Genomic DNA, 27,738 nt, shown 5'->3' with positions numbered 1-27,738 from the left:
TTTTTTCTTTCTATTTTACACATTTTATGTTTATGTTTGGCACCTTTTAATAGAGAGTGCGGTCCGATCCGGTTGAATACAGATCAACCTCGTGTACAACAAAATAAATACATAGCCTTGCCAAGTCCTGGCAGGTTCATGTGTCCATCAGATTTTTTCCAATCCGCTGGCCTTTGCAAGCATTGATCACCCACCTGCAATTTGAGGAATTTGGCATTTGGTAGGACTTCCATAGACCTTCTTCACAGCTCAACGTTGCTCAACTTTTATAAGTTGATAGAGCCACACGTTACACTCTGCTTTCCGCACCTCATCGGTCTGTATATCAATATTCATTTCGGGCCTTTCACTGAATATTCATGGTTAATTATTGGTGTGTCTTGAAGCACACAGATGTACCACAACTTTAGAGTCCGTGATTTATAAGGTGAAATTGGTTTGGAACATAGTATATGTGCGCACTGTTTTATAAATCGGAATATTTCTTTGTTCGCACATACATTTTGAGTGTTGTGCACATGCCAATCTTCTGGCATAATTCTTCCATTAAGTTTTATAAGTGAGTCTCCTGAACTCAATGTTGAACGTGGTGTATGTGATGGGGTTCTCTCCCCGTCCCCTCCTCTCCTCTCCTCTCCTCATCATCAGCAGTGTAGGATTTTGATGAAGGCCTTCCTGAACTCGATTTTGAAGGTGGTGTATGTGATGGGGTTCACTCACTCTCTTCTCTTCTCCTCTCTTCTAGATAAACGCCTTGGGAAGTTCCCTCTCCTCTCCTCTCCTCTCCTATCTTTTCCTCTCCTCTCCTCTCCTCTCCTCTCCTCAGCAGAGCAGGATCTTGATGAAGGCCTTCCTTAACTCGATGTTGAAGGTGGTGTATATGATTGGGTTCACTCACTCTCTTCTCTTCTCCTCTCTTCTCCTCTCCTCTCCTCTCTTCTCCTCTCCTCTCTTCTCCTCTCCTCTCCAGTGTAGGATCTTGATGAAGGCCTTCCTGAACTCGATGTTGAAGGTGGTGTATGTGATGGCATCCTCTCCTCTCCTCTCCTCTCCTCTCCTCAGCAGTGCAGGATCTTGATGAAGGCCTTCCTGAACTCGATGTTGAAGGTGGTGTATGTGATGGCATCCTCTCCTCTCCTCTCCTCAGCAGTGCAGGATCTTGATGAAGGCCTTCCTGAACTCGATGTTGAAGGTGGTGTATATGATGGGGTTGACGGCGCTGTTGAGGTAGCCGAGCCAGGTGACGGCGCTGTAGAGGGAGGGAGAGATGCAGCAGCTGCCACAGTGGGCCTTCAGCACGTGCGTCAGGAAGAAGGGAAGCCAGCAGATGATGAACACACCTGGATGAACACATACACACACGAGCGTGCGCGCATATGCACACAAACACGCACACACACGCGCGTGCGCGCACACACACACACACACACACACACACACACACACACACACACACACACACACACACACACACACACACACACACACACACACACACACTGTAAAGAACCCAAGCACAACTACATCTAATGTATGAATGCATAATCACACACTAACAGTAATTTCTCTTACAAAATTGTATTTTTAAACTGGGCGGGTAATCAAATTCACAGTGTATGTGAAAAACACATTTCTAAAAGAAGTGAGACACGGAGAAAAGGAAGTTGTATCATCTCAGCTCCTCAATTTACTGGCCAAAAAGATGAAAATGTGCTTCGGAGGCGTGCTCAGTCCCTTTTAAAGAATAGATAGAAAAGCTGTTCTGGTGAGTGTTCTTTGGTTCAAGGTGAATATTTTTCAAAAATATATAGGCCCTATATATATATAAAAATTGAAAACGGCTTCATTTTCATCTGCATTTGGTAGTTTTCTACTCTCTATAATACTTTCTATACTTTCTACTTTCTTTCTATAATATTTTTCTTCTCCCTTTTTCTTTCTTCCATCTCTGACGAAAGCACAAGCGAAACGCATTGTTCAGCAAATCTCAAGTCAAGAGTCCAGAGTGTGATTCGTTAGATCATTTTCATTTTCGCTAATTTCCGGCCTCCTCTCCTGTGTCTCTTACTCACCTAACACAATAGCCAGCATCTGCGTGGCTTTCCTCTCCTTCTGCTGTGAGAGCCTCCCCCTCACTCTCTCCTTGGTCAGCCCTCCCTTGCTCCTCTCCCTCTCCCTCTCTGACCGCTGCTCCCTCCAGCCCTCCCGCGTGTGTACTTCCTCTAGGAAGGTTGCCCGGCGCGGGGCCAGGGCGGAGCGGGTGGTGGTGGTGGTGGCGGCTGGGGCTTGTGGGGGCTGTGATGGAGGTGGAAGCGGTGGAGGTGGTGGGGGAGGTCCTGGTGGGGGTCCCGGTGGGCTGGGAGCTACGGAGGTGGAGAGGGAGAGCTTGACGAAGGCACACTGAGGCTGCAGCTGCTGAAGATCCTGGTGCTGATGCTGATGCTGCTGCTGTTGCTCTTTCTGAGCAAGGAAGCACATGGGATCCACCTCCAGAGGATGGACCATGGCCTCCTTCACCAGTGTCTGCGAGAGAGAGAGAGAGAGAGAGAGAGAGAGAGAGAGAGAGAGAGAGAGAGAGAGAGAGAGAGAGAGAGAGAGAGAGAGAGAGAGAGAGAAGGGGGGAAGTGTGCAAAAGAGAATTTCAACTTTTGTAGAGAAGTGAGGCATGAGTCATATATAAATTAAACCAACTTGAGGATACAGAAAACCAATCACACATCACAAAGACAATAGACCTCATGAGAGAGAGAGAGAGAGAGAGAGAGAGAGAGAGAGAGAGAGAGAGAGAGAGAGAGAGAGAGAGAGAGAGAGAGAGAGAGAGAGAGAGAAAGTGAAAGTGAGACAAATGACAAGAGAATGAGGGAGGAAAGAGAGAGCACATAAAAAGAGATGAGATGTGACAAGTAGAGGATGGCAGAAGACAAAATAAGATGAGGCTCTGTACGGCAGAAAGATTGAGATAACAGGGAACAATTGGAGAAGGAGTCATCTGGGAGCATGCGAGAGAAGAGGACAAAAAAAGAGGCAGATGGGGGAAAATGGAGGGAAAAAAGAGTAATTACTAAAGGAAGCAGAAGATAATGTGAACAAGTGTAGAAAAAATGAGGGGAGTCATGGGATGGGGAAAGAGAAAGGAGAAGAAGGGAGTAGAGAAGGGAAGAGAAGAGAAGAGATGAGAGATGGAGGAATGGGGACAAAGGTGACCGATAAGGGTCAATGGTATGGCAGAAAAAAAAGGGGGGGGGGGCAGGTTGAATGAAAAAAAGTGACATTGGAAGGTGGGTTGTAGAGGTGGCATGTAGTGGCATTGAGACAAGAGCAGAGGAAGATGAAGAGAAGAGAGAGGAAGATGAGTCTTGATCTCTGACTTGACTGCTATTTGTCAACCGAATGAGCGAAGCTATATTAGAGTGCTATCTTCTCAGAAAAGACATTCCCGCCCCCTGACTACACACACACGCACGCACGCACACACACAATCACAGAGGAGAGCTATTATGGGGCTCTATCTTCTCATGCAACCCCCCAGACACACACACACACACACACACACACACACACACACACACGCACACAGAAACACACACCACATACACACACACACACACACGTGTACACACACACACACGTGTACACACACACACACACACACACACACACACACACACACACACACACACACACACACACACACACACACACACACACACACACACACACACACACACACACACCAAGACTCACAGAGGGAGGCAGAGACAGAGGGGAACATTACTGATAAACACAGGCACAGCTATGAAAAACACAAATATGTGCACGTGGCAAAGGAAATGAATAGACGATTATAAGAGGGGAACATAGCATGTGGATTCTGGAATGGAGATGGCAGCATGATAGTGATACAGTATATGGGTAGCCTGTGACTTTGTGTGTGTGTGTGTGTGTGTGTGTGTGTGTGTGTGTGTGTGTGTGTATCTGACATGGTATGTACATATACATATACTGTACATACATAAACATATGATTTATATAGCACATGCAGACACACAGATGTACATATATTTTTACATGTACAAATTACGTAGATGCCTACAACACACACACACACACACACACACACACACACACACACACACACACACACACACACACACACACACACACACACACACACACACACACACACACACAAGCGATGGCTGAGTAACTCACCACTTTCTTGCGTTGAGGGGCAGAGGCAGGCGGCTTCAGAATAAGGGTACACAGCTTCACATCTTCAGGGTGCGTGCACTTATTCTGAGAGACAACGCAAGAGCTCGGGTGAAGATGTGGGCGCGCGTGTGTGTGTGTGTGTGTGTGTGTGTGTGTGTGTGTGTGTGTGCGCGCGCGTGTGTGTGTGTGTGTGTGTGTGTGTGTGTGTGTGTGTGTGTGTGTGTGTGTGTGTGTGTGTGTGTGCGCGTGCGTGTCATGTACATGAGAAAGGAGACAGGGAAAACAGAAATAATGAATTGTGAAATCAACAGTTTAAAATGGATGGTTTGATGTTTAAACCAAGATACAAAAAAACCCCAGAGTCGAAAAAGCAGTCCCCATTCACATTCACCGCAGACGTGCTATGCAACAATGACAACATCATTGCCACCTCCTACACACTTGCTCCGGGCAATAAGCCTCAATTCCGATTCCCAGAATACTAGCACCTCTGGCAGGCAATATGCCAAGATGATATCCCACCACCTCTAGCCACAGAATACACATGCTGCCTCTTCCAGGCTGTCATACTGTCCCGACATAACCTACACCACCTCATCCCCACCAGAAAACTCACAAATATCCCAGGCAATATACTGTACAAATCCAGAACACATACAGACACCTTTCCCAGGCAATACACTGTACAAATCCAGCACACATACTCCTTTCCCAGGCAATATACTGTAAAAACACCTACCGCACCCTCCTCCTGCCAATATACCGGGCGTCCTCCCATCATTATCCTATTTCCCTTTCCAACCTCCGCACCTTCTGGTAGTAGCACCATCCCACCTCCTTTTGATGGAGAGAGCCATTCAAGCCACATTTTTTAAAATAAATTTTCGTGAGAGCCATTTGAAAAACACTAAATACAATTAAAAGTAAATATTTCAATTAAACCCAACAATTTTAGAGTGTATTGTCAAGTTATTAATTTTCTTGAAAACAGGTAAGTATGGGTTTCCAACGGTCAACTTCATTATAGCGGGGATCTGGGGGTCATCCCCGCGAAAATGTTGTATTTCTTAATGTAATTTTAACGCATTTTAACGTAGAGCACATTGGACTGCCTCTGCGTATGAAATGCACTATAGAAATAAAATGGTCTTGCCTTGCCTTCTCTCACCTACTGAGAGTACATACGCATCCAGGAGTTAATGTTCATTTTTAAAGTTAATTTTAATGTCATTCAAATTTATTCTTCATTCGACTCATTCTTCATTCGCCTACTGTTGGAGTATGATGCCCCTGCCAGCTCTCCCCAATACACACACCTCCTCCATAGCATCTACACTCCATTTCCTCTCACGTTACACACCTGCACCCCTTGCTGTCTCACCTGCCTAGCCACCTGTCTAACCTCCCTCTGCTGGTCACTGCTGTCTGTGTGGGAGTGTTGTGGACCTCATTTAGCTCCTCCCTCCTCTAGTGCACTAACCTGACTCTTGCCCTCTGGTATGCCGTTCCGTTTACGGCAGGGAATGGAACGCCCTCGCGTGTAGTTGCTGAACCGCAGCCAGATGATGAAAATCAGGTTACTAGTATACAGCTCTCCTCCCCAAATCCATAAATCTTCTCCCCATTAAACACACCTGTTTCCATCCTGCCTGACTTTCCTCTGATGGTCACTGCTGTTGGCATGTCTGAATGGACGCTCGGTACGTCTACCTCTTCTCCCCAATACACGCATAGCACCTCCACTATACTATACACCATGCCATCCTCCATGATTTCCATCTTCCCCGCAGCCCTGTCTGTCTGAAAAGCATACCCACCTGTCTGACCTTCCTCTGCCGGTCGCTGGCGTCTGCGTGCCTGCGCGGGGGTGCGGTGCGTCGGCCTCGTCTGCGCAGCACCACGCAGATCTGCGCGTAGACCAGCAGGGTGACAATGAAGGGCACGTAGAAGGAGGCCACGGACGAGTACACCACAAACGCCGGGTCGGCAAAGCTGCAGTCGTGGCCCTCAGGGCTCGCTGAGGGGGACATAAAACAGCGGCACACCAGGGACGGTCATTCTCATGGGGCACTCTCTGTATTACTTCCAATATCTTGACTCCTGTCCTCGAGCTAAAAAAAGTTTCACTGCTGTAAACTTAACCACAACAACTCTTGGGGGACCCATTCAGCATCCTGACTGCAAATGGGAAAATATGCACTTTTGTGCGATATTGAATTCAATGTCTGTCGTCAATGACATGACGTCATCACGAGGCCACAAGCACTGGAGGAGGACGGGAGTTAGGTTATTGGAAAGAAAACATGTCGTTTCCATAAGCCCTATGGCACCTAAGAACTGCTCTAAAAATACATGAAATAGAAGCCAGAGCTTGTCCTGTAGCCTAGATTCTTCATCCAGAAGTATTCTTTTTAAATATATTTTGTGTGACTTTTGTGCCTTTATCATTTGATAGGATTGTAGAGAGAGGACAGAAATTGGTCAGGAGAGAGATGGGAGAGTATTGGGAAATGACCTCGGGTTGGAATCGAACCCGGGTCCCCGGTATAAACAAGTACGGTGCCTTAGCCGTTTGAGCCATGGCTGAGACCATCCAGCAGCATTCTTCCAGATCAGTGCTTACGTCCCATGGACCAGATTGGAAGCGGTGAGACTGCGAGGCTCTTCATTACCCCAGAGACACACAAATCAATTACAAGGGGAGCAAAATACAGTGTCATACTCATTCCCCTGGAGAACACAACACAGTGGCAGTTATAGAGAGTCACTGTCTTTGCTGGTGAGGCCCATGGCACCTACACGTAAGAACAAATTGTTTAACTCATTGGATACCAGCCATTTTCGGATCATACAACCTAGCAGTGCTTGAGCATTTTCAGTATTTTAGGGTAATAATTCCGCCACAAATTACCTACTGTGTTTCGGCTTAACACATAGGTCCAGCGGTAATTTAAGTCCCATGTGAATGCACACGTGTGTGTTTGTGATTGAGACTACATGTCTCTTGCCTTGTCCTGGAGGGAATAATGGAGGACACTGGTGAAGGTTTGATTAAAAGCATGTCAGGGACAAGTGATAGTATGCCTATCATGTGTACATCTAACAAACAACCCCAAGAAGAACCAACGAAACAGGAAGTAGTTAAATTACGACAAATCTGGTCAAAATGTCTACGTAATGAGTAAATTACAGACTTTTAGCTTATTCTGTCCGAATGCGCCACAAAATAACACAGAGGTGCGGGAGTAATTAATTACCAGTGGTCCATAGGTAATATTTATCTCGGGGCGTATCCGACGCGGGGGATGCATACATACACAGACACAACGTCACACACAGCATTGGCAATATCTACTCGCACTTTTTCCATTTTGTAGGCCTAGATGTATGATGTAAGATGCAAGTTTACATAATTGATCATCACTATTTGTGATGATAATATCTTCACCTGTTCCAGAACACCCCCACTTTTGGAAAGCTTGGTACACCCCTGCTCGTGCGAATTGGGCTTTAGACTCTGAATTCCCACAGGGACACAGAAATTAATTATACAATACAGCGCCACACCAGTGAGACTCATTCCCATGGGAAACACAACAAAGTGTCACAGGGCAGGGTTGAAATCAGTACAACCATTAGCAGTGTCAGTTTCTGCGCCAAACTATTTTGAGTCTGAGAGACAAAACACAAGGGCACACTTTGGAAAACCAGAGGGAGTCATTCCCATTGGGAAGCACCACACAACTGAACAGGCAGGGTGTAAATAAGTACAACTCATAGAGGTAGAACATTAGACTGGTGACAGTTTGCGACAGAACCGGAAAACACAAGTGCAGCCTCTATTTTCTGTAGGTAGAGCTGTGCTCTTTAGTCAATGCAAATCAATGGAGAAGACACCCACCTCTGCCAAAAAATGCATAAAACCCTGTGAATATGAAGTAACCCATTAGTCAAGGACCAGATTTGAAATGACAGGATAAATATCTACTTAAATCATCAATATACTACCTTTTAAAAACACTTCATATTAGGTAGATAGTATATACTGTACATGTATTTAGCAGCACATATCAACTATTAACCGTGTATAGAGTGTCGGAAATGTTCACAAAATGAAGTCCTTTATTTGACAGAGGTGAGCCCCCTTCAACCGCTGCTGCCGTTTTTAATGAGGAACATGAAAAAAGGAAAATCACAGGGGTTACAAAGTTCAGTGGACAGAACAACTCCTCTGGGCTTCTTATCTGAGGCAACCCTCAAGATGTCTACTCCTACAGATAATTAACATAATAACATAATATTCACTGGTAATTAAAATAATAACATAAGATTCACTGGTAAGAGCTCACACAAGAACAGAGTTTAACCAGAAACCAGTTGGCCCTCAAATTGATGATTGAATGACATAGACTAAGAGTGAGTGAGTCCACTGGAAGAGGGAAAGCCCATTGGTTATAAGCAGAAAAATACCATACCAAATTTGCAAGCTGGCATGCTCACAGAAAACGTTCCCTTCCTTTCTAGAGAGAACACAGGAAGGTGTGCTATAGAGTGTAATTGCCCTGGAAGCCTTTCTTGCGTGTTTTCGCATAAATTAACCTGTCATTCCATGTCACCCCCCACAAAGGCTGGAAACACTATGGCGACAAGCCTCAGGGCTCTGCCGTCAATGTTGCCTATGTTATGCACTGGTGAGGAGGAGTATGTGTCTGTGTGCGTGTGTATGTTTGTGAGCATGTGTGTGTGTCAGGCCCGTTTCTAGAATTTTGGGGGCCCTAGGCAAAGGGGTTGTCTGGTCAGCCATGGTGCATGGGACCATTTCTGTGTGGCACTTCAGTCATTGTCACATACCATTACAACATAATGTCACAGAATCCATGTAAACCTAATGGAATGCAATCTAGTTATTATAATATCCCTACATCAGTTCATTTTATGAAACTTCATGAATAAAGACCTGGGCAAATATAGCCCATTCAATTCAATAGTCTCATGATTTCATGAAGTAATGCTCTGTTGTTTAGGCCTACTGTATGTAACCCACAGACCTATACTAAACTAGACTGGCAATGGGCCTCAAAATTTTCGGATTTCTCAGCAGACCAAATCAGCCGCCCGCCATCTTGGTGAAGACTCCCTTAACCACAGACTTCTACGTAATGACGTCATCATTCCATAAGTGAAATGAACTTCTAAAAGTGTCAAAAATAATGTGATGCTTCGTTTGCCGTATGTGTTGTGTATCTATAATAATATATAACACAACATCATATAATACAACACAGCATAATGTTGCACAATGCCATTACACACAAAGTCGAGAGTCTGTCATATCTTTCTGTCTGGGCTCGTGATGTTGCTAGGTTACCATCAGCGTCTTCTGGGAAGCTTGTACAGTCAGCTTTACTGAAAGTTATATACACATCTATATACATAGTTGTCAATAACTCAGAGTAAATTATGCCAAATAATTTGTATACACACAAGCATGACCGATTCAGTATCACAAAATATCCTCAAACCGTAAGCTGCATTGCTGCAACGAATAGTCTCGGCAGGGTTGCCAGATGAGATGATCATTGTGTGCCCTTTTCTACCCAAAGACCGCATTACTAAACGGCCTGATTTGGCGGGAAACCGCCCGATCTGGCAAGACCGCTCAACTTCTGGGTCTCTAATAAAACGTTCGGTGGTAGTGAGGGTGATTCCTTTCCTGGAGTGACAATATAGATGTTACGACTTGTCAAAATCTTAAGGAAAATTATTGAAACCCACTTTGATAACGTTGCAGTCACAGTTTGAAATCGTATGCATTCCCATGGCTCACATCTCTGATAGTCTTCACTAGGAGGAGCTATGTCTGTGGGAGGAGCCGCTGGGCACGAAAAACCCCAAAGATGGCTGCACCCAGTCTATCCGAAATTCTGCTAGTGCCTTGAGCCGCCCATTGCCAGTCTAGGTTAGTATAGGTCTGTGATGTAACCTGGCCTATCCTACCATCACATGAGAGCATATGGCCCAATCAGGTTTTTTGACCTGATCACCAACATCATGATCTGCATTGCCAATCACAAATAAAGAATTAGGTCTAATCTTTCCAACCACTTTTAAAATCCAACAGAGGGTGCACCATTTGTGAAAAGAACTATTGACTCATAAAACAGCAGAACCGTCCAGAAACCCAAGGCTAAGAAACTAATTAACAGTTACAGGCACCCGGCAAAGTGGAGGGTTTGGGGATGTGAAGCAAGAATTCTGTAACCAAGGCAAGGGGGTCTACCCCAGACGAGAATTCAGACAACCTATTCAGTCCTTTTTCTTGCACGCTGCATTTCGTATTGCATCATTCACTCCACGAAATGCGTTGTAATACCATTACAGCAACAACTCACATTAAATGCATTCAACAATAACACATCACCGCAGCGCAATCAGCATTTCAGAAAGGGTGTGTTCTTCTGGACCAGGTAATATTCTAGTAATAAATGAAGTCAAACGTGACCACGAATACATAGTGACCAAACGACACTGAAAAACCACCCACGTTACTCTATGATTGCAGTTGTGACAGGGGACAAATATTAACCCAGTGCCCTTACATTAAACGTTGTCTTGACCGTGTCCTACAACCATGTTCTACAACCTTTCACTGTTATCCATGCGTTTCCATAACCATTGCCCATGTTCCACCTTGTAATCCACACATCATGGCTAATAGCAAGAGAGGGACTATTGTGTTACACTTTAGCTATTCCTCTCAGCTCACTTGTGTGACTCGTGTTATCCGAAATATTGCACATTTGTCCAGATCCAAAACAGTTCCGCTTCGAGAAACGGTGCGTTATTGAACAGTCTTGACGTTTGCCCAGTGCTTGTTACAGCATAGCTCTATGGATTGTCTGTGCGATGTCAACTGGCCTGGGACAGTTTGATTGCAGTACAGAGAGTAATGATGTCTTCGAGATAACTTTCATTATAAAAGCAATTGGCTTTAGCCAAAAAAATGGAATTTAAACTGGCGTCTGAGAAAAATTCTCAGAGACAGATAATTTCGCTTCCCTTTCAGTTTGTAGCTGCGCTTGATTCTTCGCTGTCGCTGCCAACCAATTGGAAGGGGGGCCCCTCCAGCTGGGGGTACTTTGACTATACTGTCATTGCGCTTTTGGGCACTTGACTTGACGCTGTCGCTGATGCAAACCAATTTGAAAGGGGGCCCCTTGAGCAGGGGGTATTAGGGAGGCGCTGTTGCTGCCCTCGCAGCAGAGCCTTTCATACAGATGACAGTGGTTTATTATAACGCTATTTAAAATCGTCATTGCGGTTGAATACAAAACAAGTCGTCCGTGGGGGCCCCTCCTACTCGGGGGCCCTAGGCAAATACCTACTTTGCTTACTTAACTTACTTAATCCTCTTCTTCCCTGATGGGACATAAGGCTTCAATGATCTGCCTCCACCTGGACCTGTCTTGAGCAGCATGCTGTGCCTCACCCCAGGTTAGATGCATCTCCTTCAGCTCAGCTGTCACCGTACGCCGCCAGGTGTTCTTGGGCCGGCCTTGCTTCCTTTTCCCAGGTGGAGTCCATCGTAGCGCGGTTTTGGGTATGCAGTCTTGGTCCATCCTGAGAACATGTCCAAGCCAATGGAATCGGCGGCGCCACGCTGTTACAAGCACCACGCTGTTACACTTGGTCTTCTTGTATAGATGTGTATTGGATATCTTCTCGGGCCAGAAGATTCTACAGATTTTCCTGAGGCATCCTTTGTGGAAGGCTTCGACTTTTTTCATATCGTTAGATGTTACTCGCCAGCACTCTGCGCCGTACAACAGTACAGATTTTACATTGCTGTTGTACAGTCGCACCTTTGTTCGTAAGCTGTATTGCTTGGACTTCCAGATGGTGTGCAGCTTAGCAAAAGCACCCTGTGTCTTTCCGAGTCTTGCTCTAATGTCCTTTTGTGCAGAGTTGTCCTTACAGACAAGACTTCCCAGATACGTTAAGTCCTCAACATAGTCGAGGGCATGTCCATCCACTGTGATTGGTGCATCAGGGGTGGCATTAATGCATATCACTTGTGTGTTGGACGCATTGATGTTCAGCCCTACCTGCTGGGCGAATTTGTTCAGTCTGTCAGTTTTCTCCTGCAGATGGATGTGCTTTGATGCAAGGACAGCAAGATCGTCGGCGAAGTCTAGATCTTCAAGTTGGGAGAGCAAAGTCCACTGAATTGTACTCCGCATGACCCAGTATATGGCAATCAGGAAGAGAATGGGGGAAATAGTGCACCTTTGCCGCACACCTGACTCCACAGTGAACCATGGGGATGGCTCACCACTAACAATGACGCTGCATTCAAAGTGACAATAGAACATTCCTATGAGAGTGACCAGTTTTGGAGGAACTCCATAGGCCCTAAGGATCTTCCATAGGGTGTCACGATGTAGGCTGTCAAAGGCTTTGCGGAAGTCGATGAAGTCGATGTGCAGAGGAGTGTTCCATTCTACACACTGCTCGATGATGTTCCTCAGAGTGAAGATCTGGTCTGTGTAGCCCCTTCCTCTCCTGAACCCTGCTTGCTCCTGCCGTAGCTTCTGATCAATAGCGCAATCGATTCTGTCGAGTAGGATCTTGCAGAAGACCTGCTACTGATAACAGCGTGATGCCCCTCCAGTTGCTGCAATTTTGGAGGTTTCCTTTCTTGGGGAGTTTGACAATCAGGCCCTTGTCCCAGTCTTGAGGTATTACCTCTTTCTCCCAGATGTCTTTGAAGAGGTCAGTAAGCACATTGACGGAGGTGTTAAGGTCAGCTTTCAGCATCTCTGCATGGGCAGAGTCCATGCCGGCAGCTTTCCCATTCTTCAAGGCTTTGATGGCAAGTTTGTCTCAATGTCAAGGACACTTTCTGAGTTTCCGGTTCCGGTGACATGGCGTCAGCTTGAAAACCCTTTGTCCTCACCAACCCCGGGAAATTTTGAAATTAACTAACAATGAAATAATGATATCTAAAAATAGTAAGGAATGAACCTTCGATCGGCGAAAGAGGTAACAGAACTACATGAGCTGAAATTTGAGAAAAAAACGAAGAAGAAGAAGAACCCAGAAAAAGACATGGCGGCGACAGGTGATATCCAACAAATGTTTGATCAACTAAAAGAATCTTTACTGAGGGAATTTAAAGACCTTAAAGATGAACTGAAGGAGTTCCGTCAGGAAAGTGAGCGCGACATCAAAAGCTTAATGCAAACAACAAAAGAGACCCGTGAAAAAGTGGAATCTATGGGAAGTAGGATCGATCACTTGGAAGAAAGAGTTAGTCATTTGGATGACTGTGAGGCGGGGAAAGACGCAATAACCGAATCTATGTTGTCAAGAATTGATAAACTGACTGACCAAGTGAATTACCTAGAAAACAAGTCCAGACAAAATAATGTCTGTTTTTACAATGTGGCTGAAAAAAGTGAAGACGGGGACATGAAAGCATTTCTAAAACAATTCATCACGGAGAACATTGGGGTCACAGAAGAATTAGACCTGGTGCGCGCCCACCGCACCAAAACAGTGAGCGGGGACTCGGCAAGACCCATTATTGTGGCCTTTCGTGACTTTGAGGTGAAACAGAAGGTTCTGCAAACGGCATGGCAAAAAGGTGAAATCATCTACAAGGACCAGCGGATCTTCCTGGACAACGACTATACCTATAAAGTAAGACAAGAAAGAGCATTGTACAAACCCATTAGGCTACAGTTGAAAGAACGCAATGTTAAAAGCCACATTCTCCCACCAGCAAAGCTAAAAGTCTTCAACAGTGACGGATCAACTACAACTTTTTCGAACGCAGCTCAAGCAGCAAAAGAATTAAAGCGCAAAGGACTATATGATGGATAGACCGACAGCCTAGTGGATTATGGAAGATTTGTCTTTTTTCTTCTTCTCCTCCCTGTTTTTTCTTTTTTTTTCTCTCTTTACTGAGGTCACTAAAAGGCTGGACGACGAACTGCGCAAGTGGCCTACAACGGACCCGGTATGTCAACTTGGACTTTCTGCGCGAGGTGCCAGATATCCAATTTTAGTTTTGTCCTTTTTTCATCGGATAATATGGATAGGTAAGCAATAGACCTATAGCCTATAAAGCGAGGTGAAGCTGAAGTTGGGAAGGCTTCCTTTTTTTTCTTCATCCTTGTTTTTCCTCGAGTTTCGGACCATTAAAATTAAAGAGACGCATTTGTTTTTCGCCAAGGACTATATGGTGGTCAAGACCGGCTATAAATTACGCGAGGTGATGATGGTGGACTTCATGTCTTTTCCACCTCTTTCTTTTCTTGGATTTGGACATTTAAGACTGCAGAGACTCAATTCTTTTTTTTTTTTCTTCTTTTTTTTCATCCCCGAGACTATGAAGGATAAGACCGGTAAAAAATTGCCTATACGAGGGGAAACTGGACTGTGAAAGGGTTTTTTTCTCCTCTCCTGGCTTTTCTTATCTTCTATTTATTTTTTGAAAATAACTAATCGTCATTAAAATGCCTGGCGACGAACTATGATTTAGTTTGCATAATTTGCCTATTCTAAATACTGAAGAGTATGCTGCTGGTCTGGGGAAAAGGGACGATAATGGAAGAATCAACATATGGAAAATGGAACTAGACTCTTTCCGGATTTGACGAAGATATGGACACGGAATGGATGGATTCGGATTCTAACAAATGGAAACGTCCAAGGGCAGCGAAGCTGCTACTTCTCTCTCTTTCTCTCTCTCTCTCTCTCTCTCTCTCTCTCTCTCTGCCGTAGGGGAAAATGAAGAGACCGGACTGCTCTCGCTCTCTCTCTCTCTTTCTACCTCTCTTAGGGGTAAATGAAGATGCTGGACTTTTGAAACAAACAACAACAAAAAAAACTGTTAGGACCCTGGAAGGAGGAAGGGATGAGAGACTGATTAGTAATAGCTCCTGTGCTGCATCTCTCTCTCTCTCTCTCTCTCTCTCTCTCTCTCTCTCTTCTCTCTCTCTCTCTCTCTCTCGCTGGGGGGGGGGGGGGGGGGGTGGTATCATAGCTCCTATGCTGCATCTCTGTCTCTCTCTCTCTCTCTCTCTCTCGCTGGGGGGGGGTAGGAGTATCTGAAAATAAGTATGATATGGTTTATGTAGTGGTTGCATCTCTCTCTCTCTCTCTCTCTCTCTCTCTCTCTCTCTCTCTCTCTCTCTCTCTCAAAGCAGACCAGGCCTGCTTGGGTGTAGGATGGCCCCCATCATTTATTGGAGGTACTTTAATTAGGCTACTTGAATTTGCGATGCTACCTGGTGACTGGTTCGGGATGGCTGCGTCTTTTCTCTCTCTCTCTCTCTCTCTCTCTCTCTCTCTCTCTCTCTCTCTCTCTCTCTCTGCCGTAGGGGAAAATGAAGAGACCGGACTGCTCTCGCTCTCTCTCTCTCTTTCTACCTCTCTTAGGGGTAAATGAAGATGCTGGACTTTTGAAACAAACAACAACAAAAAAAAACTGTTAGGACCCTGGAAGGAGGAAGGGATGAGAGACTGATTAGTAATAGCTCCTGTGCTGCATCTCTCTCTCTCTCTCTCTCTCTCTCTCTCTCTCTCTCTCTCTCTCTCTGTCTCTCTCTCTCTCGCTGGGGGGGGGGGGGGGGGGGGGTGGTATCATAGCTCCTATGCTGCATCTCTCTCTCTCTCTCTCTCTCTCTCTCCCTTGGGGGGGTAGGAGTATCTGAAAATAAGTATGATATGGTTTATGTAGTGGGTGCATCTCTCTCTCTCTCTCTCTCTCTCTCCTCTCTCGTCTCTCTCCTCTCTACACTCTCTCCTCTCTCTCTCGCTCTCTCTCTCTCTCTCTCAAAGCAGACCAGGCCTGCTTGGGTGTAGGATGGCCCCCATCATTTATTGGAGGTACTTTAATTAGGCTACTTGAATTTGCGATGCTACCTGGTGACTGGTTCGGGATGGCTGCGTCTTTTCTCTCTCTCTCTCTCTCTCTCTCTCTCTCTCTCTCTCTCTCTCTCTCTCTCTCAAAACAGACCAGGCCTGATTGGGTGTAGGATGGCCCTCATAATTTATTGGATTTACTTTAATTACTTGAATTTGTGATGGCATTACCTAGTGACTGGTTCGGGATGGCTGCATGTCTCTCTCTCTCTCTCTCTCTCTCTCTCTCTCTCTCTCTCTCTCTCTCTCTCTCTCTCTCTCTCTCTGTCTCTCTATCTCTCTCTCGGGGGGTGGTTGGGGTGGAGGGAAGGGGTTGGGGTTGGGGGGGTTGGGGGGGGGGAAGGGGGAGCGGTGGGGGAGGGGTCTGGGGAGTATGAGTATGTGAATGTAAGTAAGATATGGCTTATGAGTATTGGATCTCTTTCTCTCTCTCTCTCTCTCTCTCTCTCTCTCTCTCTCTCTCTCTCTCTCTCTCTCGGCAGATCAAGCCTCTTTGGGTGTAGGATAGCACCTCATAATATACTGGATTTAATTTAATTATTGTTTAATTTTGTGTTGCTATTGCCTCTTGTCTGATTTTTTCAGCAGAGTATGAATTTTGGTATTATGTTAAAAATAAACACTAGGCTTATCTTACTGAAAATGCTTTAATTAGTCTGGGTGCACTATCCAGAGGTATACTAATAACATTATTTATTTGGAAACTTGATTAACTTTTATTTTTGATTGAAGATAATGATTGGTATAAATTAGGGCAATCACTTTGAATCATAGGGGTTGGGGTGGGGGGTGGGGGGGTTAAAACAAACTGGCGCAATAGGGAATGAGTTTGCTGACTATGTTGGCTAACACCCTGATCTTAAGGATGCCTACAACATCAATCACCAAGAGCTACCGTCCTATACGGATGGAGTACAGATGGAACCTGATTTCTGTATGTGAGTCCTTGTCTATTCGTTTTTTCTTTGTCTATTGTATGTGTTTAAGTATTTCGTTTTCCTTTGTTATTTATGGCTTACCTGTATCTACACCACTGCAAGCTCAAATCACACATAATTACACATATGCGTATGGCACACACTAGCATTTTGCAAAGAGTATTTTATTACCTCATGTATAATCTTAAAATAGTGTCACTGAATGTGAACGGAATGCACAATGTTATAAAGAGGAAGAAGATCTTATTAGAAATGAAAAAAGAGAAGGCAGATATAATTTATTTACAAGAAACGCATTTGGAGAAAGAAGAACATGAGAAATTAAAGAAAATAACAAATAGTAAAATATATATTATAGTTCATATAACACAAAGCAAAGGGGAGTAATAATAATAATTAAAAATCACATTGCTTTTGAAATGGAAGAAGTTTTTACAGACAAAGATGGACGATATGTTCTTGTAGTAGGTAAAATAGAAGGGATACAATTTTCTTTTTTAAACATATACTATCCACCAGACGCTGGTATAGAATTTATGACTAAGTTAATAGATGTATTAGTGACAAAAGCAAAAGGAATAGCTGTACTAGCTGGGGATCTAAATCTTGTCATGAATGCAAAAATAGATTCAACAAGTACGAGACTGCATAAATCTGAAAAGAATGCTGACTTATTAAGGAAGGCATGCCAAGAATTTGGACTGGTAGACATATGGAGAGCACTCCACCCAAGTAAAAAAGAATACACTTGCTACTCAGGAAGACATTCTGTGTATAATAGGTTAGATTATTTTTTCATGTATAGACACAATTTCACACTAGTTAATTCATGTCAAATTAGCTCTATTAATATTTCAGATCACGCTGCCATCTCTCTGTCTCTAAAACTTAATTGTAATAAAGGTAAATCCCTGTGGACATTTAACAATTCTCTTTTAGAGGAAATAACCTTCGTAGAAAAAATAAAAAAGGAACTAAAATTATATATAGAAATAAATGACACGCCAGATATAGATCCCATCACACTATGGGAAGCAGTAAAGGCTGTATTAAGAGGTATAATAATATCCTACTCCTCCGCAAGGAAAAGATCTAAAGAAACATTAGAAAAACAACTACTTTATGAAATAAAATGTTTAGAACAACAGCATAGTGCAACAAACAATAAAAAGGTTAAGATTGAGTTAGAAGAAAAACGGAAAAAAATAGATAAATTACGCATGGTGGAAATTGAGAAACTAATGACATTTACACAACAGGAGCGGTATGATGGTGGACCAAAGGCGTTAAAGATACTGGCGTATAAATTAAAGAAACAGCAAGAGAAGACACACATAACACAACTAAATACCCGTCAAAATAAAGTTATAATGGACAAAGATGAGATTGCAGAAGAATTTGCTAAATATTATGAAGATCTCTATAGAACAGAATTAAAAGATGATAAAGAACTAATTCAGAATTATCTTAAAAAACTTGAAATACCAAAAGCAACACAAGACAATAATATTGAATTAACAAAGCCTATTACACTTGAAGAAGTAAATGAGGAAATACAAGGTCTAAAACAAGGAAAAGCACCAGGAGATGATGGCTTTCCAAATGAATTTTATAAAGCATTTAAAGATCAGCTTGGTAGCTTATTGGTAAAAGCCTACAACCATGCACTGGGCACAGGTAGATGGGCTCCAACATGGACTTCATCCATTATCACTTTGATTCATAAAGAAGGAAAAGACCCAAAAAATTGTTCATCCTACAGACCAATATCTCTATTAAATACTGATCATAAAATAATAACATCAATCCTTGCCAAAAGGCTAAAATACATTATTCCTAATTTGATAAATACCGATCAATGTGGCTTCATCTCAGGACGTCTCCTGGGTGATAATATACGACGAACATTAAACATAATTGATTACTCAAAAAAGAATGACGAAAATCTAATTTTATTGACTTTGGATGCAGAAAAAGCGTTTTGATTTAGTTTCATGGCCTTTCATGTTTGAAGTAATGTTAAGTTTTGGTTTTGATGAAAAATTCTGTACATGGATTAAAGCAATATATGCAAACCCGGGTATCAGTTGTAAAGACAAACGGTACACTATCAAGACGGTTTTTAATTCAAAGGGGAACAAGACAAGGGGACCCCCTCTCTCCACTTCTTTTTACCTTTTACATTGAAATTCTTGCAATAGCTATTAGACAAAATAAAAATATTAAAGGAATTACAATAGGACAGGAAACACACAAGCTAGCACTATTTGCTGATGATATAATACTTTACTTGACAGCCCCAAAACAATCATTGCATCAACTGATGGGAGAAATAGAAAAGAAAATTATAGTACAATTTCAGGATATAAAATTAATAAAAGTAAATGTGAAGCCTTAACAATTGGCAGGGAAATGGACCACGATCTAAAGCAACATTATAATATTAGATGGGACTCACAGATAATAAAGTACTTAGGGATCTATATTAGCCCGGACTTGAGTGACTTGTATAACAACAATTATAATACTTTAGAATTAAAGATTAATCAGGATCTCAATAGGTGGAAATTAATCCCTGATGGAATTTATAGTAGGGTAGAGACAATTAAAATGATGGTACTCCCCACAGATTCTCTTTTTTGTTTCAAGCACTTCCAGTCTCACTACCTCCAACTTTTTCAGAACTTGGAATAAAAAATTTGCAGACTTTATTTGGAATGGCAAAAAACATAGAATCAAATATGAGACATTAACTCAACCAAAGGAAGAGGGAGGTTTAGGGGCCCCACAAATACAAAAATACTATTTCGCAGCACAAATTTTAACAATAATGAATTGGATGGGAGAGGAATCACAAATAAAAATGGATCAATATTGAAAGAGAATTGTCGAATGGACTACTTGGCTCTTTACCTTTCCTTAAAAAAGTGACACAAAAGCAACATCTACAAACATTCTGCATTGGAAATACATTAAAGATCTGGCGACAGTTATGTTCTCATTTAAAAATCAATACTGAAAGCGTACGGCTAAGACAAATGAGATACGACCCAGATTTTAGAACACAAAAAGATGACAACATTTTGGACACTTGGGCAAGTACAGGACTGACCATATTTGCACAAGTTTTTGAAAAAAATATAGTAGTTTCATTTCAAACCCTTGCAGAGAGATACAGTCTACCACAAAAACATTTCTTCAAGTATTTACAGGTCAGGAGCTATATACAACAAAAGGCGGAAAAGGCAACTAATGAAGTTTTAATTTTTTTGTTAGAAAATAGAAACAAAAGTAGAAGGGGAGGTGCTCTAGCAAAGGCCTATAAACTAATACAAAGGATGACAAAAACAAAGTGCAAGGCAAAAGAAAAATGGGAGAACGAATTACTAATTACTATTACAGATAGTGCCTGGAGTGAATTATGGAAAGAGACTTTCAAAACAACCCAGTCCAAATGCTGGAAAGAGTTTGGCTGGAAGGTCAATCAAAGATTTTTTATGGTACCTAAACAATGTGCCCATATCTCAGGAGCTGACAAAAAATGTTGGCGAGGATGTGGAGAAGAAGGGTCACATACACACATATTCTATACATGTTCTAAAATAAAACCATTTTGGGAGGAGGTAAAGCGAGCTGTCACATACATTTTTGATCTTAAACAACCTCTAACACCAGTAAATGTATTGGGCATTGACCTACCGAACAGCATAAAAAGAACGCACCGTATTTTTTTTTCATATTCTAAGACTTACTGCACTAAAGCAAATTACAAAACTATGGAAACAAAGCAAACAACCAGATGTCCAGCTATGGTATAATACAATAGAAAATGTTTTGGAAATGGAAAAAAATATATTATTTTCTAGAAAGTGCTCACACAAATGGGAAGAAATGTACCCAGAAAATCTTTGCAATAATATGTGTCTTTACTTTGAAAATAGAACAACAACATAAGCTTCCAAATCTTTCACAGCTTTTGCATGCCCTCACACACCCACCCTCTACACCAGCACATACATACATCCAATACAACACCTACTTCACACACACATACACCTACAGGTGAGCTATAGAATGTCTCTTTCTCTCTTTCTCTTTCTCTCTCTCTCTCTCTCTCTCTCTCTCTCTCTCTCTCTCTCTCTCTCTCTCTCTCTCTCTCTCTTTTTCTCTCTATCATTGTCTCGTAAGGTTTCAGTTGAAGTGCTTTTTTAAAATTATTTTTTATTTTATTTATTCTCTGTCTTTGTTGGTTTGTTGTTTTTGTCTATATGTTTGTCTGCGTCAACTGTCTATTGTCATTTACGTATTTGGGGAAAAAAAAAAAAAAAAAAAGTTTATCTGGTAGTAGGCTGAAAAGTCATTGAATTATATTAAGAAAAAAGAGAGAAGGGGAAAAAAGGATGGTGATGATGATCATGAGGATGATGATGATGATGATGATGAATGTGTTATATTGAAATGAACTGTAAGCCTTGTGAACAATCCTACCAATAAACAAAGTAACAAAAAAAAAAAAACAAAAAAAAGGACACTTTCTGCTGGTGAGGGGTTGGCAGGATTGTCTGGCTCAGGGCAGTTGAGTACCTCACGGAAATGCTCAGCCCATCTCAAGATCTGGTCACTCTCAGTGATGAGGATGTTGCCTTCTTTATCTTTGATAGGGGATGGCTGTCTGGTGTACTTGCCTGTGAGTTGCTTAGAGATTTTGTAAATCGTGCTCAACTCGCCCCGTGCAGCTGCACGCTCGCTTTCTCTGCTAGGTCCTCCACAAAGGCCCTTTTGTCAGTCCTTGCACTCTTCTCTCTGTCCTTTTCCTTGTAGGCTTTTTGGACCTGCTCATGGAGCCTAGGTGATTTTGTGCTAAGCATCTTGGCTTTCAGCTGTTTTCTTTCTTCAATTCTTTGCCAGGTGCCAGGTGTTAACCATTCTTTGTTCTCTCTCTTTCTATAGCCCAAGATTTTGGTGGCTGTCCCTACGTAAGACTTTTTGATGTTTTCCCACTTGTCTTGGGTGTTCAAGTCTTCATCTGCAGGTTTGGCGAGAGCACTGAAGTGGTTCTTCAGTTCCAGGCAGAACTCTTTGTTGATCTTAGGGAATTTTAGTTTGGCTACATCAAGATGTTTCTTATGTTGATTCTGCTTTTGCGCTTTCCTTAGTTTCAGATTAATAATGGCTGTTAAAAGGTTGTGGTCGCTGTTGACGTCGGCTCCACGATAAACTCTAAAATCTTGGAGGGACCTGCGCCATTTTCCGTTGATCAAGATGTGATCAATCTGGTTGGTGGTGGAACCGTCAGGTGACTTCCATGTGAGTTTATGGATAGTCTTGTGTGGAATGATGGTGTTTGGAGGTAGGGTGCGCACATCCACAGGTAGTTGTCCAGGTGCCAGACAAAAGGTAGTAGGCAGGGCTCTAAATTAACACACGCCAACCCGCCAAACACGGGTGAAAATTCATTTTGGCTACATTTGGCTAGTAGCGCCCGAGTACAGTAAATTATGAACGGCAAACCGCTGCTATGACGAACGTTAGACTGCGAGATTTCCTACATTACCCATGGACACTAGCGTCACGACGTAGCCTCCCACCATGGACAGCCCCTAAAACATGGATCGTTCATTTCGGCCAATCAGATGACAAAAGCGACAGATCCCATAGAAGCGACAGGTCCGGTGCTCACAGTGGCAACTCCATGCTGTGCGCGCCAGGACTGAAAACATTTCAGATGACCAGCCTTCTGTTAGCTACGCTCACACTATTCTGACAGGCAGCTCTCCTCCTATGCTCTTGTCGCTTTCGCTACAACCTTTTTAACGTGACTGCTATTAGGCCTATTAGGCTACTAGCACGAACCTTGCTGTAACAGGCTGCCTTTTTGAACGCGAGGGCCTGACCGTTTCAATAACAGGACTTACGCAGATTATGCCCAGAGCTACTTCTGCTCTGTAAGGTTCTCTGTGTTGGTGAATGCTTGTAGTAATTGTAACAGTAATACTAGTGACGTTAAAAAAGGAGTGGTTGTGGAACGAAATTGCGACAAGGGCAGAGGTGGAGAGCTGACTGTCAGAGTCGTGTGAGCGTAGAGCTGTCAGTTGTCCTGTTCCGAGTCCTGGCACAACTAAGTTGGAAAGCCCACGCCATCGGAAAGAAAAAAAATAACAAACAAAAAAACCAACGACGACGCTATAGAAGTAACAAAGGAAACGAAGATCCCCGTGATATTATTTACATTTAGTTAAACATAGGCTTATTGTCATTTTGTTGCGCATGGTAGGCCTAGAGAAGAGCTCCTCCTCTCTCCTCTCCTTTTCCTCTCATCTCTTCTCCTTCCTTCCTTGCGGTCTGCGTATGTGAGGTTTTGTAGTGTTTCCTGTGTGTTTGGTTAGGCTACTGTATGTTAAAGGTCTGTTGTGTGTGTGGCTTGTGATGTGATTCACTGTTTTTAGAGGAATGGAATGATAACGAATAAAATTGATTAGGCCTAAGTAATGAAAGTAAAAAATAAAGCAGAAGTAAAAAAAAAAATGAAAAAAAAAATATAATAGGCCTATGCTTATTATGTAGGCATATGGTATGTAGGCCTATAGTGTATCTGTATTGTGGAAATAGTTGAACAAAATGACCATAATTAAAACAATAATAACTAGCCTAACGCATAGCTTATTTTGGTGAGATAAAAAAATGGCTAGTTGAACTTCTATTTGGCTGGTAAGAAAAAATGTCCACTAGCCAAATTGGCTGGTCATGGAAAAAGTTAATTCAGAGCCCTGATAGTAGGTAGTGTGATGAAGCGGTCTGCACACTGTGTATTAACTCCAAAAATACTTTATTTCATTTTAACATATGGCAACGTTTCGATCCAACAGAGGGATCTTCCTCAGGCAAGATGGTGCCACCATCTGGAAAGATGGTGCCACCAATGACATAGTTGTTGGTTATGCAGAAGTCAACAAGATGCTCGCCATTGTCATTCATCACGCCGCACCCGTGCTTCCCCATAGCTCTCTCATAGCAGTCTGTGTTATCAGCTCCCACCTTGGCGTTGATGTCACCCATGATCACTAGCATGTCATGCTGGGGAACTTAAGAGACTGTCTGCTGTAGCTCCTCATACCACTGGTCTTTTTCCTCCTCCTTCGCTTCATAAGTTGGTGCATAGCACTGAATGATGGTGAGTTTACAGTGCATGGAGTTGAAGCGGGCTCTGATCAGCCTGTCACCGAGGGGTTCCCAGTCTAGCAAGGTGTTGACCTTCTCCTTTGAGACTATGAGGGCCACGCCGCGCGTGTGTTGATTGGAGTGCCCAGAGTGCAGGATAACTGTGCCATCGCTCATCGCCTGGCGTCCAGAGCCGGTCCATCGGCATTCACTTATTCCCAGGATGTCCAACCTGCATCTTCTCATTTCACTGGTGACCTGAGCTGTTTTTGATGTGTCAAACATGGTACGGACATTCCATGCGCCCAGGCGGATCGTTGTTTTGGGTCCCAGTAGACTACCCATCTCGCTCCTGACTTCCTGTTGAAGGCTTTCATCAGGGGCGGTCATCCTGCCAATAGGTTGGCTCGAGTCTACTGTGAGGTCCATAGTGGTATAGTTCGTAGAAGTTTCCGTAACAGTAGTGTCTTTTTACAGGGTGGGGTTGTTGGCCCCATGCCCAAACCTCCAACCTGGAGGGCAAGGTGCTGTTTTTTGTCTGGACTCTACCTGGAATATCTGCCCGACTTGGTTGGACCTGCTGGGGGCAGAGCCCCCGTCGGTATAGCTATCCGGGTCACAGAGACACGCAAGTTTCCCCACAACGACAAGGTAACACAGCACAAGGGGAACGCCTACTTTGCTTACCTTAACGCAACGGGCCTGGTGTGTGTCTGTTTATGTGTGTGTGTGTGCGTGCGCGCGTGTGTGTGTGTGTGTGTGTGTGAGTGCATGAGCATGTCTGTCTGTGAGGTTGGCAGCAGGGTGAGGGCTTTTTTTTGCTTTGCTTTCTTCAGTCGAAGCTGATCAATACAGCACCCATTACAAAAGCCTCTCATTGCTCACTGTAAACATAACTTGTTTGGATTTCGTCAGGGTATTTTTGTTTGCTTCTATTGGATAAGACATATGAGTGACAAGGCATCTGTGCCATAGAGACAGGAGGTAATGGGTAGTGTTAGGAACCAAGGACAACCTCCACCCACAACTGCCATTGGTTGTGCATGCTTTGTTCTTGTTGTTGTTGTTGTTATATTTTAACATTACCAAGGAAAGAATAGATGTGAGGACAACTTGTCGACTTCCACCCAATGTCAAGAAATGTGTACTCATCTAGATTGAGGGAAATGTATTTGTTTGTTTGTCTGATTTTGTTTATTTGTCTGTGTTTTATTCACATATGTTATTTTGTTACAGAAGGGCAGGGCTTCAAAACATGGTCCGTGTGGAATCTTTATATGAGAAATTTTATGAGTATTGTGCACTTTACAAGATTTTGATGTTTTTATTCTACAAGGCCCCGGAGTGCAGTAATCTCTGTATTTAGCACCACCCCTTCAGGAAAAGCGACGGATAGCCTTTCTCTTCTGTCTGACCTTGAGCGAAAGCGGCGTCTTTCCTTGACCATCCCTTCTCTCTCTCTCTCTCTCTCTCTCTCTCTCTCTCTCTCTCTCTCTCTCTCTCTCTCTCTCTGTCATTCTCTTTTCCTCTCGGTCTCTGCCCCCCCTCTTCCTCTCCCTCCCTCCATCTCTATACCGTATATACAGTACCTACTGTACCTACCAGTGTGTCTGTCTGTCTGTCTGTCTGTCTCTCTCTCTCTCTCTCACTGTGTGTGTCTGTCTCTGTGTCTGTGTCTGTCTCTCTCTCTCTCTCTGTCTCTGTGTCTGTCTGTATGTCTGTCTGTGTGTGTCTCTCTCTCTCTCTCTCTCTCTCTCTCTCTCTCTCTCTCTCTCTCTCTCTCTCTCTCTCTCTCTCTCTCTCTCTCTCTCTCCCCCCTCCCCGTAGCCCTGTGGTGATCTCCACTCGTCATTTCAAATCTGATAAGTGTCTGTCAGAGGCCACTAAAGGGAGAGTAATAGCAGTGCTTCACTGAAGGTCTGCAGGCATTTGGGGTCGGTGGGTTCTGAGATCTAATAGATGTCATCTGTGGAGCACATTGGCTTTTATTGAACCCAGAGGCCAACGGGGGCCATTCATACTCCTGGAGGGAAAGAAAAAAAATCATTGACCGGTCCATCTGGATCACGACCGTATTTGCAAGCAGTCTCACTGTATTGATGTTGACGCTATGAGGAATACTGAGAGGATGGTGAAATGAATGGCATTTGTATTATTTTTAGAAAATTATTTATTGTAAATACTTTGTGTAGCCCCCCATAATGCATGCTGTAGGCCTACCTCCATGATGTAATAGTCATTGAAAAGTTAACTACTGCCATAGTACTACACTACTGTGCGATAAAACAAGGCCTTTAGTAATATATTACGACTTGGTAATTGCCATTCTGGTACAAGCTCATTTACAAAGCTGTATCTTACAGGGTTAAAATAAAGGGAGGATGGGTGAACTAAAAGTGTATAAACGTGTGCCTTGGTGAACAAAAACCTGGCGAAATTCTCTGATCATGTGGCTCTGGTCCCAAGTTGTGCATGTTATTTACAGTCAGATAAAGGCAACTACAGTACTTCCAACCTCAAATACAATAAGCGAAGGTGGCGTCTGCAACTTTGTCTTTTGGAGAGCTTCGCTCTGTGCTTAATTATTAAAAGACAATGCAGTCAAGAAGGAAAGGAGTCACACACAAGAGCTAGGTGCAATTCAGCGACCCCATTCTTTTTTGACTCCCACCTCACATGAGCATACTCCTGCCTTGTCCACTTCTCTCCACAGGATGGATATGGACTTTGCAATGCATTTGAACAGGAACACTATCAGGCTGTAGGTGAATAGAATACTCAGAATAGTCTCTCTCTCTCTCTCTGTCGCTCTCTCTCTTACATCTCTCTCTCTCTCTCTCTCTCTCTCTCTCTGTCTCTCTCTTTTAGAATGCTGCAGCATGTTTGGATGTCTGGCAATTAATTCAGAGAACACATATGTCCACTTGTCACTCCTCAGCGATGACACTTCTCTCACAATGTGTGCGTGTGTGTGTGTGTGTGCGCGCGTATATGAACGTCATGTTTGCCTGTGTCTGGGAATCATGCATTTGCTGAAATGTGTGTGCGTGTGTGTCTGTCTGTGTGTGTGTGGGCATGTGCATGTGTGAATTTAACGTGTGTGTGTGTGTGTGTGTGTGTGTGTGTGTGTGTGTGTGTGTGTGTGTGTGTGTGTGTGTGTGTGTGTGTGTGTGTGTGTGTGTGTGTGTGTGTGTGTGTGTGTGTGTGTGTGCATGTGTGAATTTAACGTGTGTGTGTGTGTGTCACCTGCGTTATTGAGTCCGAAGAGCAGGGGGCAGGAGATGGCGAAGGAGAGGAACCAGACCACCGTGATCATCAGCACCACCCTCCTCCTGGAGCTGTAGCGCGTGTAATACAGCAGAGGCATCGCCACAGCAGTGTACCTGCACACACACACACACACACACACACACACACACACACACACACACACACACACACACACACACACACACACACACACACACACACACACACACACACACACACACACACAGAA

The 27,738-nt window shown here is 43.5% G+C and overlaps 1 protein-coding gene across 1 annotated transcript in view; it reads right to left on the bottom strand.

Moving 5' to 3' along the window:
* Positions 1-1,001: 1,001 nt before the first annotated feature.
* drd2l (dopamine receptor D2 like) overlaps positions 1,002-27,738 on the bottom strand; it is a 29,555-nt gene continuing 2,818 nt past the window's right edge. The window contains exons 3-7 of the mRNA XM_063199258.1: positions 27,486-27,622; positions 6,039-6,229; positions 4,213-4,296; positions 2,073-2,523; positions 1,002-1,340 (exon numbers count right to left, since the gene is read on the bottom strand). Of these exons, the coding sequence (XP_063055328.1) occupies positions 1,144-1,340; positions 2,073-2,523; positions 4,213-4,296; positions 6,039-6,229; positions 27,486-27,622 (1,060 nt within the window). The 3' untranslated portion in view covers positions 1,002-1,143. The remainder of the gene's footprint in view (positions 1,341-2,072; positions 2,524-4,212; positions 4,297-6,038; positions 6,230-27,485; positions 27,623-27,738) is intronic.

Source organism: Engraulis encrasicolus, chromosome 5 (assembly GCF_034702125.1).
Source record: "Engraulis encrasicolus isolate BLACKSEA-1 chromosome 5, IST_EnEncr_1.0, whole genome shotgun sequence".
NCBI lineage: Eukaryota > Metazoa > Chordata > Actinopteri > Clupeiformes > Engraulidae > Engraulis > Engraulis encrasicolus.
The sequence above is the reverse complement of the archived record's forward strand: the minus strand, read 5'-3'. Positions and strand labels throughout refer to the sequence as shown.